The sequence below is a fragment of the Puma concolor genome, chromosome E1 (genome assembly GCF_028749965.1).
Source record: "Puma concolor isolate L17-30 chromosome E1, mPumCon1.1.hap2, whole genome shotgun sequence".
NCBI classification, from domain to species: domain Eukaryota; kingdom Metazoa; phylum Chordata; class Mammalia; order Carnivora; family Felidae; genus Puma; species Puma concolor.
In genome coordinates, this window is record NC_141680.1 from 12,545,498 (window position 1) to 12,565,272 (window position 19,775).

General features: G+C 47.3%; 1 protein-coding gene across 6 annotated transcripts in view; it reads right to left on the reverse strand.

Annotated features, from left to right (window-relative positions):
* The window catches only part of MPRIP (myosin phosphatase Rho interacting protein), a 146,349-nt gene that overhangs the window by 111,268 nt on the left and 15,306 nt on the right, over positions 1–19,775 (reverse strand). For all 6 annotated transcript variants that reach the window (XM_086686231.1, XM_086686230.1, XM_086686226.1 and 3 more), the window contains exon 2: positions 740–817. In XM_086686231.1, coding sequence (XP_086542357.1) covers positions 740–817 — 78 coding nt within the window. The remainder of the gene's footprint in view (positions 1–739; positions 818–19,775) is intronic.

Sequence of the window (19,775 nt, forward strand, 5' to 3'; positions counted from 1 at the left end):
GCACCATGGCCCCCACCCCAGAGTGTAGCATTGGGGCCGGGGGGGCAGCAGAGATCAAGAGGCAGAGCAGAGGCTCCCTCGGGGACCAGGGGACGGGAAGGAAGAGGAGCTGGAGCAATTTACAGGGTATGGGCCGCAACACCTGGAAAAGAACACGTGGAAAAGGAAAGATGGTGTTTTAACTAGTCATCCAAAGAGGCCCCCAGGCAGAGGAACAAAGTACTGTTCGGGACAGTGTTGGTTTAATCGTGTCAATGCTCCAGCGGACCTGGGTGCTCCCCTACTGGGCTGGGGTGCCCAGGAGAGATGGGGCCAGAGCAAAGCTGGCCCTCCAGTCCCTCATCCCTTCACTAGTGCTCATCTGCTGATCCCCTCACCTGGGAGGAGAGATGAGGCAAGGAGGGAAGGAGCTAACCGGAAGCCTAATTAGCATAATGCAAATGTTTGCTGAACTGCTCTTCTGCTTTTTACATTTAACTGTTTCTGGAGTCAAGCTGACCCAAGAAACAGGAAGCACCAGGTGAGAGCAGCTCCTTTTCAAGGGTGGCATAACTAGGATCATGGAGACTTTTCCTGTTGGACCTACAAGTCTGCCGAATGGGGGTTCCCTGCTGATCCTGCCATCCCACGACCCATTGTTTAACTCCCCATCTCCCTTCCCCACTCCGTCATCGACTTGCCCCTAGAAGGGTCCCTCTGGAGCTCCTCCCACTTCGAGAATTCATTCTGACAACCTTACCCGAGACCGATGTACTGGGTTATCAAAGTCAGTCCCATCTGGAGCCAGGAGCAGCCAGCCACCATAAATAGGTTTTGCCTGGAGGAGAAAAAAGAGGGCAGAGGTCATCAGTGCCTTGGACCGGAGAGAGAACAGGTTCAGTGGTCAAGCTGAAGATAAGCACTCACTGAAACCAGAAGCCACCCCTGCTTAGCTTAGCACACACCAGGCATCTCATTCCCCAGGCCGAGTCTCCAAGAAAGATGTTTGTGACCAAGAAGCTCCCGGGGGGTCTGCAGAATCTGGTGTGCAGCAAGTAACACGAAACCCAGCAGAACCCTGAAAACCTGGAGAGCACACGGACTCCTAAGAAACACGTGCCTCCCTCAACTTCTTGATCAAGCCACCACGGTCAGGAAACAATGGTATTTTCAATCACCAGGTGAGTGTAATGCGTGCTGGGTACTAGGTGTATCACGCAAACAACAGAGTCAAAAGTCCTCGTTCTAACGATACAAAAAGGCCTGGGAGAAGAAACACCGCTTTAGTGATCCCGGCTAACACTGGCCAAAGAATCACCAACTTCCTGGCTAGGTGACATTGGGCTGAAAATGCTGGGTCTCAATTCTCCCACTTGGAAGGTGGGGGTGATGATAACTGCATCTATACCTCACGAGACTCATGTGAGGACTGATGAGGTAACGTAAGTAAAACAGCACAGGAATATAAAATGGTGCAGCCACCGTGGAAAAATCTGGCAGGTCCTCAAAGAGTTAAACATAGAATTCCACACAACCCAGGACTCCACTCCTAGCTATATACACCCAAGGAAACTAGAAGCAGGTGCTCAAATAAAACTTGGACATGAACGTTCATAGCAGCACTCCTCACAATTGCCAAGAGGCAGAAACAGCCCCAATGCCCAGCAACACGTGAATGGATAAACAAAATGTGGCCTATCCATACAACAGAGTATTAGTAATAAAAGGGCATGAAGTACCGGCACATTTTACAACAGGGATGAACACTGAAAACATGCTAAGTGAGAGAACACAAACACAGAAGACCACATTTTGTATGATTCCACGTACATGAAATATCCAGAATAGCTAAATCCACACAAACAGAAGGCAGATTAATGGTCGCCAGGACATGGAGGGAGCAGGAAAGGGAAGTGACGGCTAACAGGTATGGGGTTTCTTTATTTTTTTAAAAAAACGTTTATCTTCTTTGGGACAGAGACAAAGTGAGCTCAGGAGTGCAAGCAGAGGAGGGGCAGAGAGACAGGGAGACAGAGGCTCTGAAGGAGGCTCTGCACTGACAGCACAGAGCCGGATGCGGGGCCCAGACTCACAAACTGCGAGATCATGACCTGAGCCGAAGTTGGACGCTTATCGGACTGAGCCACCCAGGCACCCCATTCTGACTGGTACGGGGTTTCTTTTTGAGGGTGATGAAAATGTTCTGTAATTAGGAAGTGGAGATAGATGAACGACCTGGTGAATATGCTAAAAACTACTCAACTGTGCACTTTAAAAGGGTGAATTTTGTTGTTGTTGTTGTTGTTTTTTTTTAAACGTTTATTTATTTTTGAGACAGAGACAGAGCATGAACGGGGGAGGGTCAGAGAGAGGGAGACACAGAATCTGAAACAGGCTCCAGGCTCTGAGCTGTCAGCACAGAGCCTGACGTGGGGCTCGAACTCACAGACCGCGAGATCGTGACCTGAGCCGAAGTCAGCCGCTTAACCGACTGAGCCACCCAGGCGCCCCAAGAGGGTGAATTTTATAATATGTAAATTGTATCTCCAAAAAAATTGTATGAGAAAAAGCCCACTAAGCACAGCGTTTGGCCTGTAAGTGCATAATAAGCATTAGCTATTCATTTTTTTATGAAGAGTTCCCCCAGCCCCCAAGACCCTGACAGTAGGAACTCAACATGAGTTAAAAGATCTAGACAGACACTCTGGCTCCACGTCCCTTTTCAGCCATACCCAGCTGGCAAAGAGCAGCTGGAAAAGGCACAACCAAGCCAATTTGTCCACTACCCTTTGGGGGGCAGTAACACAAATTAAAACCCAAACCCCCACACCCATGACTAATCTCTGGGAAAGCCTTAGGGGTCCTCTTAACATGCTTTTTATTCAACACTTTCCAAACTGGACGCCCTGTCTGTCACACCACCTCATTTTATAGCTGTGGAATCTGTGACTCAGAGAGGGAAGGTCACTTGCCAGAGGTCACACAGCATTCCAGGGTAAGCCAAGAACCTCCCCCTTTCTTGGCTTCTGCAGGGTCCTCAAGGCCCCCAGGGGAAGCTCTGGCTTTTCCCCATGAAAGTGAACAAAGTAGGTAAGAGGGGCTTCAGGCAAGGGGCATGGAGTGGGCTGAAGAAAGGGAGTGAGGGACTGGCTTTGATGAAACACAGGAGGTGGGTGCTGGCAGAGAACCAGGGGTTAGAGGGACACGACCCAGGAGGGCCACGGGGGAGGTGGAGTGAAATTCTGCCTCGGAAAGCACAAGCAAGGAGAGTAAGGTCTGTTTTCTCAGCAAACACGAGCAGCGCCCAGCCATTCCCTAAGCCGGCAAGCAAACCACTCAGGAATATGCACACACAGGATGGATGGGTCAGGGCCAGGGGGGGATCCTGGGCCAGGTGACTTCGCTTCTTGGACGGGAAGGCAGTTCCCTGACGTGTGAATTCAGGAGGCTGGACAACGATCCCGTCTGGTTTTGACTGCATGCCACTCTCCTACTCTCTGGCTGCAGGGCTTTGGGGTGAACTCCTATCACAGCTACATCTACCTGCACTTTCCCCAAAAGGAGCAGTGGGAGACCGGAGGTCCCCTCAGATCCTGGCCCGCTCCTACCACAAACCCATCACTGGCACCGTTATTCACTCAACACTTACTCGAACCTACTGTGCGCTGGCCCTGTGTACCATAGGCCAGGGAGACTGGCAGCACCCGCCTCACTTTGCCACGTCCTTCTTGCTACAGACCACCCAAAGGGGACCCTTCCAGGTGGGCAGGCTGTCCCGAAAAGTGGGAAGGCTGGGCCAATGGAGGACACAGGGCAGGAAAACAAGTGCTTTACAGGAAGAGCAAGCTGGGAAGCACGTAACGTTCCATCAGGAGCATTTACCAAGGCAAATCCACAGGGACAGAAAGCAGATTAGTGGCTGCCTGGGGCTGCCTAGGGCTGAGGGGATGGAAGGACTAGGGGGTGACAGCTAAGGGATAAAGGGTTTCTTTTGGGGATGACGAAAATGTGCTAAAATTGATTTTGGTGACGGATGCACATCTCTGGGAGTACACTGCAAATCATCAAACTGTGTACACTTCAAATGGGTCAACTGTACGGTATGTGAATTTTATCTCAATAAAGTCGTTAAAAATCATTTCCCAGTGTCAGGCAGTGGGGAAGCAGAGATAAATAAGAGACTGCTCCTACCATCATAGCTGCATAGTCCCTAAGTAAACGTAAACTAGTGAGTCATTCTCCCAAACCTTGGGAGGGGCGGAGGAGGGGGCATCACTATGTGAGTTTTCGAGTGACTCTTGCCCCCGGCCCCTGGCCCCTGGCCATATTTGGGGAAACTGCATTCCAAGACACCAGGACAAAGGCTTAAAAGGGCAATGACCCCAGTCCACGGGTTTGTAGAAGAGGAGCCAGAACACGCCCGACAGAGCCTGGAGAAGGAGCCAGAGGCAGCAGGCACAGACCTGACAGGGTAGGGGTGCAACAAGGAGCTCCTAAAAGGGTTGACTTGGTACCTGGAGCTGGATGCCACGAACCTCCAGGTGTCCGCTGTGCAATTCTAGGGTCATCAGGAGACACGAAGGTACCCGCCACCCTACACTGCCATCCAAGCAAGCAAACAGGAGGTAGGGCGGGAGCAACCGTGACGGAGGTGAGGGGCCCCCCTCCCCCCCACCCCCACAGAAGTGTGGCCTGGGGTGGAGAAGACTCTGGGGACAGGCACAGTCAAAGCAGAGGCATAGGGGTGGAACGAGCGCGTCTGTGGGGATGGAGAGGAGGAGCCGATCCAACAGCACAGATCCTTCCTTAAAACTCTCAGGCATCTCTTAATGCAAACATCGAGGCTAACCGTTTCGCAAGCCCAAGAGCCACACACCGGAATACCCCACTCTCTGATCTTCTTTCCCTCATAACCCGTGGTCCTGACTCGGCCACCGGGCTCTTTGTCCTGCAGGCACGGGAAAGGCATCCCAGGAAGCCCGACCGCTTCTCCCACGATTTCTCTGACAGCAGACCCAGCCACATCAGTATGTCCTTAGTGCCACCAGAGCCGCTCTTGTAAGGCAGCACTCCTCCCTCTCTGGCCTCATCTGCTTTGCTGGGGCTGGGCCTCCGACAGGCTGGAAGGCATTCTCTTTCTGAGAGCCCCATAATAACCTGAAACGCAGATTTTGAAACAGACAACCCTAAAGGAGCTGGCACAGGGGAGTGAGCTCTAGCAACTCAGTGGTATCCTAGCTTTGATGTTGCTTCCTGGCTGGGGCACAGGGGCGGGGGTGGGGAAGAGGGTGAAGGGGAGAGGCAGGTATTTGTTGTCGATACTGAGGATCCAAGATGCGCTGTAAGGACCCAAAGGAAGGGACTGAGTTCTGTTTCAAGCAGGCCACCCATGCTTCAAGAGGAAGCATACTGGTCCAAACCCCATTAATAGTCATGACAGGAGAGTGTCCCCCTGAGCTCTTTCTCTTCTCATTAAACTCAGCCGTCCCTCACAGATCCAGTAAACCAGAGGCCGCACTTCTGGCTGGTCTCTAGGGAGAGGCTGTTGGTGGTCTGGCACACTCCTCAACCATAAGCCCTTTCAAAAATGGTTACTTGAAACTTGTGCTTCCTGGGAAGCAGGTAAGACGTTAATTTGCCCTATTCCTCTTACTAAGTACAAGTAAAACCCTGGACACTGTATATAAGAAAAACATAAGACTCCGCAAGGTGGAGAGAAAGTGGCAGAGAAGGGGGCTGGGGACTTTGAGACCTAAAAACAACATGGAGACGTGTGCCCCTGGGTTCTCTTTTTGTCTCACCGTCCCACACCAGGCATTGGAAGAATGAGCAACCTGGAAATGCCAACAGGCACAAACAAAAGCCCCAATAAAAGCTGCTCTCTCTAGCTGAAGAACCAGGGAAGGAAGAACCTGGTAAGACAGAAACTTCTTAGATTATAACTGCCCTATTCCAGCCAGACATGACAGGAAAGCCTCAGCCTAGCCCCATGCCAGCAAAGGCTTCCACCTTGCCAGCAAAGAGGTGCCCCACCACCCCTATCAGGAAGGTGTCAGGAAGCCAGGCAGGGAGCTGGGATTCTTCACCCCCACCCAGCAGTAACAAGGCCCCCTCCCTCACCCTGGTGGGGTGGAGTCAGAGGAAGCCATGTGGGGAGCTGAACTCTCACTCCAGCTCTGCAGGAACAAGGAACCTCTTGCCTCAGGTGTCAGTGGAGGCCAAGTGGAGAGCCTAGACTTCTACTTACACCTAAAAGATGTCAGCACCCGCCCCTACATCCCCATTGGAGAAGTGTCTGAAAAAGCCTACTGAAAGACAAGGGTCAAACACAATCCACAGTCACCTAAAATAACACAAAAACGTCCAGGTTTCAATTGAAAAATCGCCGGCATTCTAAGAACCAGAAGAGTCACAAACTGAATCAACAAAGACAACAGTGTCCAACTCTTGATTTCAGCACAGGTCACAATCTCATGCTTCGTGAGATGGAGCCGTGCACTGGGCTCTGTGCTGACAGTCAGGAGCCTCCTTAGGATTCTCCCTCTCCCCCTCTCTCTGCCCCTCCCCTGCTCAGCGTGCTAGCATGCTCTCTCTCTCTCTCTCTCTCTCTCTCTCAATATAAATAAATAAACTTTAAAAAAAAGAAAGGAAATGATAAAATGAGGAAACTTGGATCATCATAAAAGAACACAGTAAGCAAAGATACATGTAATCAGGCTTTCCCTCTCTTGAGTTTTCTACCTTGTGTTTGATGACTGAAGCAAAATTATAACACTGTCTAATGTGGTTCTAAATCACATAGAGGAAATATTTAAGACAGTTACCTACAGAAGGGGAAAAGGTGTAAAAAGAAGTACTACCTGTACTTCAACTGGTAAAATGACACCACCAGTAGACTGTGACACCACCAGTGATGAGCTGTGTACATAATATAATGCCAGGAGCAATTACTGAAAATCTATACTGAATAGAATCACCACATATAAATCATGAAATTGATCACTAAAAAAAAAAAGTTGAAGAAGAAAGAGAAATAATAATCAAAGAGAACATACAGGAAACAAAAAATAATTATGGCCTAACATATCAATAATTACATTAAATGTAAATGACCTAAATACAACTAAAAGAGACAAAGATTTTTTTCAAATGACCTAACTACATACTATAAGAAATGTACTGCATATATAATGATACAAGTGGGCTGAAAGTAAAAGAATGGAAAAGATACATCTTGCAAATATTAATCAAAGGACAGCAGAATTGCTATATTAGTATCAGATTAGAATAAAGAAAATAACCAGCGACAGAAACATTATATGGTGACAAAAGGATCACTTCCACAAGACAAAGCAATCCTAAATATATATGCACCAAATAACAAAACTGCAAAGTAATGTGAAGCAAAAACTTCACAGAACTGAAAGGAGAAATAAATCCACAATTATAGTCAGAGACTTCAACACTCCTCTCTCGACAACTGACAAACAAATTAAAAAATCAGCAAGAATACAGAAGAAATCAACACCACCACCAACCAACGGAATCTAATCGACGATTATTAGAACAATCCACTAAACAACGGCAGAACATGCCTTTTTTTAAGTGACCACAGAATAGCTACCATGATAGATCACATCCTGGGTCATAAAACAAGTCTCAATAGATCAAAGAACTGAAATCATAGAGTATGTTCTTTGACCACAATGAAAGGTAACAGGAAATCTCCAAACATCTGGAAGCTAAACAATATACTTCTTAATAATCCATGGGTCAAGGAAGAAACCTTAAAGAAAAATGTTAGAAGTAACATATCAAAATTTATAGGACACAACTAAAACAGTCCTGAGAAGGAAGGTTACAACATTAAAATGCTTACATTAGAAAGAAGGAAAAGCTTCCAATCAATAAGCTCCCACCTCAAGAACCTAGAAAAAGACGTATAATATATACCCAAAGAAAGAAGGACATAAAGAACAGAAAGAATTAAACTGAAACAGAAAAACAGTAAAATCAATGAAACAAAGAGCTGGTTCTTTGAAAAGATAAAAAAATTGACAAACTTCTGGCAAGCCTGATGAAGAAAAAGGCATAAATTAAAATCAAGATTCAAATAGGAAATATCACTACAGATCCTACACACATAAAAAAAAAAATAATATGAAAAACTCTACAAGCATTAATTTGACAATTTAGATGAAATAGAGCAATTTCTTAAAATCACAGATAATCTGAATGATCCTCTATTAGGGAAACTGACATATAATTTTAAAACTCCCAAAAAAGAGGGGTACCTGGGTGGCTCAGTCGGTGAAGTGTCTGACTCTTGGTTTTGGCTCAGGTCATGATCTCACAGTTTGTGGGTTCAAGCCCCGCATCGGGTTCTGTGCTGACAGCTCAGAGCCTAGAGCCTGCTTTGGATTCTGTATCTCCCTCTGTCTCTGGACCTTCCCCTGCTCACGCTCTGTCTCTGTCTCTCAAAAATAAAAAATGTTGAAAAATAAAAAATAAAAAAAACTCCCAAAAAAGACATCTCCAGGCCTGGATGGTTTCATCAGGGAATCACAAGTGTTCAAAGAAGAATTAACACCATAGTCTTTTCCACAAAACAGAAGAGGAAGAAACACTTTCCAATTCATTTTATGAAGGTAGTATTAACCTGATACCAAAATCAGATACATTATCAAACAAAAAAACAAAAACAAAAAAAACCACAACTATAGATCAAAATCCCTCATGAATATGGATACAAAAATCAACAAAATATTAGCAAACGAATTCAGCAAAAAAATTAAAAGAATTATATACCATGACCAAGTGGGGTTTATTCCAGGTATGCAAGACTGGTTCAATATTTGAAAACCCAGTCAATATAATCCACTATATTAACAGGCTAAAGAAAAACTATGATCACATCAATTAATGTAGAAAAAGTGTTTGACAAAATTCGATACCTATTCATGACAGAAGGGAATTTCCTCAACTGACAAAGAGCATCTATAAAAACCTACAGCTAACAGTATACTTAAGGTAAATGAGAGATGAAATGCTTTCCCTCTAGGATCAGGAACTAGGCAATGATGTCCACTCTCAGAACTATAGTGCTAGAGGGGCGCCTGGGTGGCTCAGTCGGTTGAGTGTCCGACTTCAGCTCAGGTCATGATCTCATGGTTCGTGAGTTCAAGCCCTGAGTCGAGCTCTGTGCTGACAGCTCAGAGCCTGGAGCCTGTTTTGGATTCTGTGTCTCCCTCTCTCTCTCTGACCCTCCCCTGCTCATGCTCTGTCTCTCTCTGTCTCAAAAATAAATAAACGTTAAAAAAAAAAAAAGAACTATAGTGCTAGAATTTCTAGCCAGTGCATTAAGGCAAGAAAAGGAAACAGAAAGCATATAGATCGAAAGGAAAAATAAAATGTTTACACATGAGACAATTTTCTATGTAGAAAAACATGAAACGTATTTTTAAAAACTCCTAGAGCTAATAAGTGAGTTCAACAAGGATGCAGGGTATAAGATCAGGACACAAAAATCAATTGTATTTCTATATATACTAGCAGTGAATATATGGACACCAAAATTAAAAATATAATACCATTTACAATCACTTAAAATAATGAAACACTTAGGTGTAAATCTAACAAAGCATGTACAAGATTTGCATGCTAAAAACTACACAACACTGATGAAAGAAACCAAAGAAGATCTTAAAAAATGGAAAGACCTACTATGTTCATAGACTGGAAGATTCTAAGATGTCAATTCTCTCCAAATTGATATACAGAATTAATGCAATCACTAATCAAAAGCTCAGTAAGACTTGTAAATATAGACAAGATTACTCTGAAACTTATACGGAAAGTCAAAGGAACTAGAATAGTTCTTTAAAAATTAAAAAAAGAATAAAGGAGGAGGAATTCATCTACTCAATTACATGATTTGTTACATATCCACAGTATTCAAGACTGTTATATTAGTGGAAGGTGAGACACATAGATCAATGGAACAGAAGAGAGAACCCAGAAATAGACCCACACAAATATGTCCAACCCAATTTTTGAAAATGGTGCTAAAGCAATTCGACGGAGGAGAGACAGCCTTTTGACGAAGGTGGTGGATGGAGCAACTGGACATCCACAGGCAAAAAAATAAAGTTCAATCTTCTATAAAAATTTACTCAAAATGAAACACAAACTTAAACTAGCAAATTGGACTTCATTAAAATTACAAACTTTTGCCGTACAAAAGGCCCTACCAGGAGGGTGAAAAGATAACCCCACAGAGTGGGATAAAAATATTTGAAAACCACATAGCTAACAAAGTATAGTATATAAAGACCACTCAAAACTCAATAGTAAAAAAAAAACAATCCGCTGGGGCTCCTGGGTAGCTCAATTGGTTAAGCATCCGACTCTTGATTTCAGTTCAGGTCATGATCTCACGATTTATGAGATCAAGACCTGCATCGGGCTCCACACTGACAGTGTAGCCTGCTTGGGATTCTCTCTGCCTCTCCCAGGCTCATTCTCTCTCTCTCTCTCTCTCTCTCTCTCTCTCTCTCTCTCTCTCTCAAAAAATAAACTTTAAAAACCAAAACCAAAACAAACAAAAAAACCAAAATGATCTGTTTGGAACCATGGGCAATGGGCAATAATACACACTTATCAGAATGGCTAAAATTAAAAATGGTGACAATACTGGGGCGCCTGCCTGGGTGGCTCAGCCAGGTGAGCGTCCGACTTTGGCTCAGGTCATGACCTCACAGTTTGTGAGTTTGAGCCCCGCATCGGGCTCTGTGCTGACAGCTCAGAGCCTGGAGCCTGCTTCGGATTCTATGTCTCCCTCTCTCTGTGCTCCTCCCCTGCTCGTGCTCTGTCTCTGTCTCAAAAGTAAATAAACATTAAAAAAAAAAAAAAAATTGGTGACAATACCAAATGCTGCCAAGAATGTGAAGTCTATCACTCACACATTACTGGAGGCAATGTGAAACGGTACAGACACTATAAAAAAGCTTAGTGGTTTCTTAAAAAAATAAGCATGCAATTACCACGTGATCCAGGAATTGCACACCTGGGTATTTATTCCAGAAAAATAAAAATTTGCATCCCACAAAAACTGTACATTTATGAACGGTTATAGAAGCTTTATTTCTAATAGCCAAAAATTGGAAAACCAGATGTCCTTCTGATGGTTGGTAAAAGAAACTGGTACAGAGGTGCCCAGGTGGTTTAGTCAGTTAAAGCCTCCGACTCTTGATCTCAGCTCAGGTGTTGATCTCAGACTCGTGTGTTCAAGCCCTGAGTTGGGCGTGGAGCCTACTTAACACAAAAACAAAAAAACAGAAACAAAAACTGGTACATAAACACCACGGAATACTAGTCTGCAGTAAAAAGGAACAAACTTGGTATATACAATCTGGGTGAATCTCCAAAGAATTATGATGGGTGCGGCGGTGGGGGGGGGAACAGTTCTGAAAGGCTACATGTTAATTCCATTTACATAAAATTCTTGAAATGTGCAATTTATAGAAATGGAGAACAGATTCATGGCTGCCAGGGGTTAAGAGACAGTGGTAGTGGGAGGGCAGGAGGCTTGACTGTGAGGGACATGCAGGGATAGAAATGCCTTGCATCTTGACTCCATCAATGTCAATATCCTGGTTCTGACATTGTACTATAATTTTACAGTGTCACCACTGGGGAAAACTGGGTAAAGTGTAGGTAGGATTGCTCTGTGTTATTTGTTACAACTACATGGGAAGCTACATTTATCTCAAAATAAAAAGTTCCATTAAAAAAAAAATAGACACACCTGTTACTTCCTGCATACTCCCCCTCCACCCACATACAGGCATTTAGCCCTGGAAAGGGACCCTCCACAGCCCCGGAGCACAAAGGCTCCAGCCATGAAGACCTCTGTAGTCCACAAGTGTCTTCCCCAGCCAGGATGGTCCTCCATGGCCCTCAGCTGTGCTGCACGAGCTCCAGTGGCCTTTCCAAAGCTTCTCCCGGAGGCCACACACACCCACATGCGTACGCCCTCTTGGGCCTGTCTACTTGACCGTGGCGAGGTTCTTCTGCCCCTTTCCCTCTCACCATCCTCCGGGCAGTTCTGGGTTACATCAGGGAAAGCCCAACTATCTCAACTCAGGCCAAGTGGGCAGGCTACAGGCAGCGGAAGACGCAAATGTCCCGGCCTGCTTTACACAGCATTGTCAAGCTGCCACACTGATGCTTCCCAGAAACATACAGGCCTCTGGACCCAGCCGTCCGATCACAATCAGCTCCAAGGCATCCAGAATATTACATGCTCGGCTTTCGGCAACACGTGGCCTGTCTGAGGCTAAAAGAGCAGGGAAGTCAGTGATGGATTTCTAACAGGTGGTTAACCTCGCTTTTCCTGTCCTCAGATTCACCCACCCTGAGTGTACGTGGTGTTGAGAAAGGCAGTCAGACATATTGCACAATATGACACCGGAGAGCAAGCACCCAAAACTGCGGATACAAAAACGTGGGTCCCACCCTTCCCTGCCCTTGATAACATCCCATCCTCCTGAAGACCCTCTATGGTCTGGTGTCCCCTTTCTGTCCCCTACGCAGGCCCCCTCAAAATCCCACACCCCCTTCAAGTACAGGAACTGACCCAAAGCCAAGTGTTTACTGAGAACTTACTGTGGCTGCCGCTGCCATTAATCCAGGACACTGCCACCTCCCCCTTCTCTGAACTGCTCTGTTATACTTACACCTCCCAGGGGGAAGAAAAATATTCTAGGCCTCTGGGCTAATGCACAAGCAGTTCTCTGTGTAGAGGGCTCTTTGCCCCATTCTGCTCACCCTCCCAGGTTCCAAATCTCCCGACCCCAAGCCGTCCACGTTCCTTCCCTCTCAGCTCGCTGCAGACAGGAATCCCGCCTCCATCTAGCACAGCACCCAGTACAAAGCAGGGCTGCGGTGACTGAAAAAACAGGTATGTGAATGACGCAGCGGACTCACCAGTCGCCACCACACGGCCGAGAACTGAGCATTGCTGGTAAGGCCTTCCCAGCCAGGACCTGGGTGAGCTCAGTCCACACTTCCAACCTCTACACTCGGAGCTCCCGGGTTGCTCATCGGTTCTGCTCAGCACCTAACCCTGGGGACAGCCAGCAGGCTGCAGGGCAGGCAGACAGGCTGAACTTCAAGGGCACTTCTCCCTTCTCTGAATCCCATCTCCAGTCTTGCTGCCGCGTGTGCCACGCTGGCAAAGACACAAGGCAGAAGCACTGCAGAGAACCTGGCATTTTCCGAGAGCGGCCGCGTGGCCGTCTGTGGCGGGAACCACGGCGTTTCCGTGCTCCAGCAACCCCAGGACCAGAAACTAAGCCTAAAGAAATAACACAGAGAAACAAAAAGTTCCCCTCATGATTTAGTAGGAGGAACTCAATGTCCAACAAGGGAACGGCTAAATGAATGCTGATTATCAACTCATGAAAATATTACACAGGCATTAACTGTAAATAACTATGAGGAATTCAAGAAACCCTTGAGAGTATGCACCCGCGGGATTCCATCAAGCCAGTGCTTCCTGCATAGGGCCAGGTGGCTTCATTCCATCTGTCTCCTGGGTGACCGGCACCCTCTGGAGGTGTTCAGGAGAATGTTCCCAGGAGATGCTGTGAAGCTGGAATCAGTCAAGGTGGAATCACTCAAGGTATCAGAGATAAAAACATGACATGCACACAGTCCCTGCCCAAGGGACTCTTGGTCTAATGAAGGAGACCAGGCATGTGAACAAGCATCCAGGGAAGGATGTAAAAATGTGGTCTATTATTACAAAATGCATAATAAGGACAGAGAAAGATTGAGAGCCAATGAGAAAACAGCTATTCTGTTGACTGCTGGTGTTTGCTTCTACCGTTTTTTTTTTTAGGTAATGGTACTACATAGCACTTACGAGATACTACTTTTTCAAGGGAGGGGAAGAGGTTTGCCTGACTGTGCATGCATGATTTCTGATATAGTACCAGCAGAATATCTTCCAAAAAATGGCGGGGGCGGGGGGTGGCATTTGACTGTTCCTGGCAGAACAAGTGGGTGAGATTAGGGAGGCCCTCCGCTCTCCACCAGTGGCATGACCTGACAGCTCTGGTTAATTAGTGTGAAGACCTTGGCCTGAGAACCAGAAGGCCCAAGTTTAAGTCCTAGTTCCATGACTCAGTTGCTATTGTGGCCCAGGGCAAGACATTACCTCTGTGAATCTCAGCTTCATCACTACAATAATAGAAAAATACACAGATATTTTCCATACCATTTTTTAAAAATTTCTATCAGACACTGACACACCCTGGGTCACTGAACAATCAATGCCTCAGAGTCAGGGACATACATCCCAGCACCCACACAGGGCTGTGCACACAGCTGGCACTCAAACCAAACTGGGGGGGGGTGGTGCCTGGGGACCAGCAGCACTCAGTAGAGTGAGCCCCACAGTGGAGGCGGTGAATGGGGATCCCAAAAGAGTGTGATGGGCAGGACTGCAGAATATCTGAGACCAGTCCAGAAGGACCCCAGGACTCCTGACTCTGAGGGCAGGGGCAGAGCATACAAATCCCCACACAGGCTCTGCCATACCAGGCTAAATGCCTGAATTCCAAGCACAGTGACCGTAGTCATAAAAGTTCTTTAAGAGGCAAAGTCCCACAGTCCTGAAGAAGGATCCGTCTCTGTGGCGGCCAGTATTCCAGCTTTAGGGGAAATTCATGGGGCAAAGATTTCTCTGGGCCAAAGGTGGGGGATGGGGACCTGCACTCAAGCATGAGCTGGGGGCAAATGGCCCTTGGTAGAGGATTCACGAAAAAATTTATGGGCAGAATATGTACAAATTACAGCTAATACATCTATAGTTTTGAGGCTGGTTCCCTGCCCTCTTTTCCCCCAAAAGAGTTTCTGTGAAAACGCTTCCAAACTCATGGTAAACAGGCTGTTTAATATTCTGCATTTTGTTTTTGTTTTTTTTTTAATTTTTTTTTCAACGTTTATTTATTTTTGGGACAGAGAGAGACAGAGCATGAACGGGTGAGGGGCAGAGAGAGAGGGAGACACAGAATCGGAAACAGGCTCCAGGCTCTGAGCCATCAGCCCAGAGCCCGACGCGGGGCTCGAACTCCCGGACCGTGAGATCGTGACCTGGCTGAAGTCGGACGCTTAACCGACTGCGCCACCCAGGCGCCCCAATATTCTGCATTTTGATTCTAAAAGGAGAATGATGCCTGGGTAGCAGCCTTCTGGCCATCTTTATAAGCTTGTAAATCAAGGGAGATTTCAAGGTCACTGAGACATTTAGATGTAAGTCAGTAAAAGGAGAAGTGAGCACATGTCAGCCAGTCTCAGGCCTTAACCTTGCCAAGACCTTACTGTGTCCTATGTGCCCACCTGCCCAGCCCAGGCCAGGGGAGTTAGCACACAACTCTGACCATGCCCACTAGGGCCAAAGCCCTCAGGCAAGTACAGCTTCTCTTTTAGAACAAACCTGCCAGGGCCAACCATCATCAGTGAGGGTGCCAGCCATCACTACAGACCGCCTGAGAGGCCACACACACACTTGTCCCCCAAAAGGCCCTGTGGTCCAAACGATGCTGGGACTCTTAAGACTTGTCCATGGGGTCTATGGGGTCTCAAGCTCCAGAGAATACCACAGTGTTGCTTTCCAGCCATTCAGTTCTGAACCCAAACTCAATGTGGGCACCACTGGTTGCCCAGCACGGGCTTCTGGGGCCCATCATCTGCCTGTGAAAGTCGGCGGAGAACAATCAGCCACCACTAAGATACTCACAATCGTATAGCCATGCCAAGTGATTCAACGTGATCAGACCCCCGGGCAGGGACCAGGGTGAAATCCTGGGCTTCCACGTGAAAAAACACTGCTGCTCCCCAGCTGGCAGGATGGCGGCAAGTACGTTGCCTGGAGGACACACACTCCATCTGAGCAAGCACAATGGAGAGTCTATTTAAAATGCCCATCGGTTTCCTGGCTTGGTCACATCTGTCCTGCTTCTCACTGTCACGAGAGCTAACCTTCACAGCTTACGAGGCTGGTCACTGCTCCACACCCTTGACGTTCTCTTGTATTCTTCGATCTTCACAATAAACCTGTGAGGTACGTACCATTACCACCTCCATTTTATATTCAAGGGAACCGAAGTGCACAGGAAGATGAAGCGACCTAAGCAGGGTGTGAGCCAAGACCACGTGGCCCCCTATCCGGCCTATAACCACTCCACACTGCTCCACGTCAGTGAGCCACTTCCAAAAAAAAGCGAAGGCTGGAGCCATCTGAACAGGAAGCAAGTTCCCAAGTTGGGTATTCTCCCAGAGGGTCTAGTCCCGACCAGCACATCACACAGGGTGTCCCCCCAGACATCTCTGCAGACAGCCCCAGGGCCTGGGCGTGCATGGCACCTGTAAGGAGTTCATCAGTATGGGATGAACCAACCACAAGTCACCCTCTGTGGAGCCACCCGTACAGCTTGGCCAGGCACCATGGTATGTTAAGGTGTTCTAGGAGTGGACAAAAATCGTGGGGGTTTTCTCTGGCAGGATGAGTCTCTTCCTCCTGTGCAAACACATAAGTGTGAGCACAGGCCCCCACCTCCTCCCCATCCCAGAGAAAGTAAAATAAACCTGTAATTTACCATTCAAACAGGGATAATTTGGGGAAAGAGTAGAGACCCTATTAATTATACCAGGACATGTGACCCTGAAACTCAAGAGCAATACAGTTTACTGACCTTTGGTGCCAAAAGCCAGGATGCAGCACCATCGAAGCAAAGATAACAAAGCCACTGAGAAGACCCACAATGAGACAAAGGCACAAAGAAAGGGAAAGGGACTCGGCACCGGGGCAGAGAAGAGGGGTCTGGGAAAGACTTCTGTAAGAAGTGAGCAAAGGAGGGGCGCCTGGGTGGCTCAGTCGGTTAAGCGTCCGACTTCGGCTCAGGTCACCATCTCACAGCTCATGAGTTCGAGCCCCGCATCAGGCTTTGTGCTGACAGCCCAGAGCCTGCTTCTGGAGGCTGCTTCAGATTCTCTGTCTCCCTCTCTCTCTGACCCTCCCCCGTTCATGCTGTCTCTCTCTGTCTCAAAAATAAATAAACGTTAAAAAAAAAAAAAAAAAAAAAAAAACTAAAAAAAAAAAAAGTGAGCAAAGGACCAACTTCAGAAACTGAAGCCAGGGACGTGAGCCCGGGAAAAGCAGACAGAACTGGGCCAGAAGAAGGCCAGCTGGCGTATGCAGAGGCTCAACCCTCCTTCCAGAGGATGCAGCAGAACCTTCCACACATCTGGGCATGCACAGCACCTGGCACAGTACTTCCATCTGGCAGTGCTGTGGCAGCACGGGCTCGGGGAGGAGAGGGCACATCCCACGAACTCCACGAGGCTCAGGAGCATCGGGGCCCACTCCTCCGGAGCTACCTCGGAGACCCCAAACCTCTAGACAATCTGCAGACAGTCCCACCCTTTGGCCAAATCAGAAGGAGCATCGGGAGGAGGCAAAGACAGTAAAATAAATATTTGCTGAAACAACGACCTGACTCTGAAAAGCGTTACCGGACGGCACGCTGGTTTCGGCATGGAATGCTTCCGCACCGCTGACACATACTTGACCAGGCTGCACACACGGGCGGGAACAGGCGGGCCACCACCCTGTCCACTCAGTGTGCGGAGGGAGACCTGGGGTAACCAGGACAGAGGAGAACGGAGGTGGAATCTGTGGTATTAGCTACACATGGATAGCAAATGTCCAACAGGAAGACAGGAAGATGGCACATGAAGATGTCAAATAACGGTTTAGTGAGGTATGAATTATGCGCACAAACCAAGAATGAGGTGGGACAGTTATCTGTTTTGGGGTACTTTTGTAATGGCTTTAGTGAGATATGATACACATACCATGCAACTCACCCATTTAAGAGTACAATTTTTTTTTAAAAAGTGAGTACAATTCAATGGTTTGTAGTGCATCCATCACAATTTTAGAGCCCCCGATTTCTGCCACCCCCAAAAGAAACCCTGTACTCTTTCGCTATCATTGCCTAAAGCCTCCATTCCCCACCCCCACCCCAGTCCCCGCAACCACTAATCTACTTTGTGTGTCTACAGATTTGCCTCTTCTGGACACTCTGTATGAATGCAATCACATAACAAGTGGTCTTTTGTGACTGGCTTCCTTTACTCAGCACGATGTTTTCCAGGTGCACGCACGTTGCAGTATGTGCTGGTATTTCTCTCCTTTTTATGGCCAAATGATATTCCATTTACGAACATACCAATTTTGCTATCTACCCATCTGCTGCTGGACACTGGGGTCGTTTCCCCCTCTTGGCGGCTGTGAACCTTCATGTACAATTTGGTGACTGTTTTTCAACCGTCTTTAAGAGAGATAAAAGAGGTAAACACCACTTATCAATGTGAAGTCTGGACAAAGCCAAAAGAAGGAAAATGGGTTGAAGGAGGTGCTGGAAAGGGCTTCCTGTCAGCAGATTCGGGGGCAGGTAGCACTAGCTCTACGGACCAAGCACAAGCTGAAAGCACCTCAAAGGAAACAGACGCAGGCCTTCCATATGGATGGGCTGCAAAAGGAAGGGCGGCGAGCAGAGAAGAAAGGGGCAGGGAAAATATTTTCTTTAAAAACAGATGCCATAGCAGTCGGTTGAGCGTCCGACTTCAGCCAGGTCACGATCTCGCGGTCCGTGAGTTCGAGTCCCGCGTCGGGCTCAGGGCTGATGGCTCAGAGCCTGGAGCCTGTTTCCGATTCTGTGTCTCCCTCTCTCTCTGCCCCTCCCCCGTTCATGCTCTGTCTCTCTCTGTCCCAAAAATAAATAAACGTTGAAAAAAAAAAATTTTTTTAAATAAAAAAAAAATAAAAACAGATGCCATAAAAAGTAGAGTCATAACAAAGATTGTGGTGTACCTAAAAGATCTGAGTCCATGGAGATAACTTCCTTATTCAACATTAAAGACATCAAAATTCCTGTCCAGCCACTGACTCCAAGGGGTAGGACCTGGCTGAGGAGCATTACCTCAAAGAGAAGAGGTAACTTTCCTCTGAGCGAAATTCTGAGGGTTGATCCAAACTTCTTCCTAAAAATAAAATTTAAACCTCCTAATTGTGTCACACATACCTCGGGGACCTCCAAGATTCCCTTGAATCCCTTTCCCATCCACCTGCTTTGAGGGCTCAGGACCCGATCATCACTCTGAGACCACAGAATCCGAATCTCCCTCTCCACCCTGACTTCTGATCCAAGCCCCATCCCTGTATCTTCAGGGAAAGGGGGAGAGCCACCTGGCCATTGCCATGCCTCCAAGTCATGGGTCCAAAGCTCCAGGTCAGGAACTGGGATGGGGTCCTAGAAATTACCAAGCACCACTAAGTGAACAGATGAAAAGATCAAGGTTGTCTTGCCTTCCAGCCACAAGGCAAATCAGTGACAAAGCCTCAAGGAGAACCACCTGAGCCAGTCTGTTAGTCCTTGGCCGCCTCTCGCTCCCCACAGCAGAATCCAGCCCTGTCACTCACTAGTCTAGTCTCTACCCTAAAACGTTCCAGTCGCCTCCGACCCCTCCTTTCTAAGAGCTGCAGAGTGCAGTGGTGAAATGTAACAGCAAAGCCACCTCTTTCTCCAAGCCTCAGAATCCTGTCTGTACAGTCAGAAGAATATAACCAGGGTGCCTGGGTGGCTCAGTCAGTTGAGCATCTGACTCTTGATTTCAGCTCAGGTCGTGATCTCACGGTTTGTGGGATGGAGACCCACTCTGGGCTC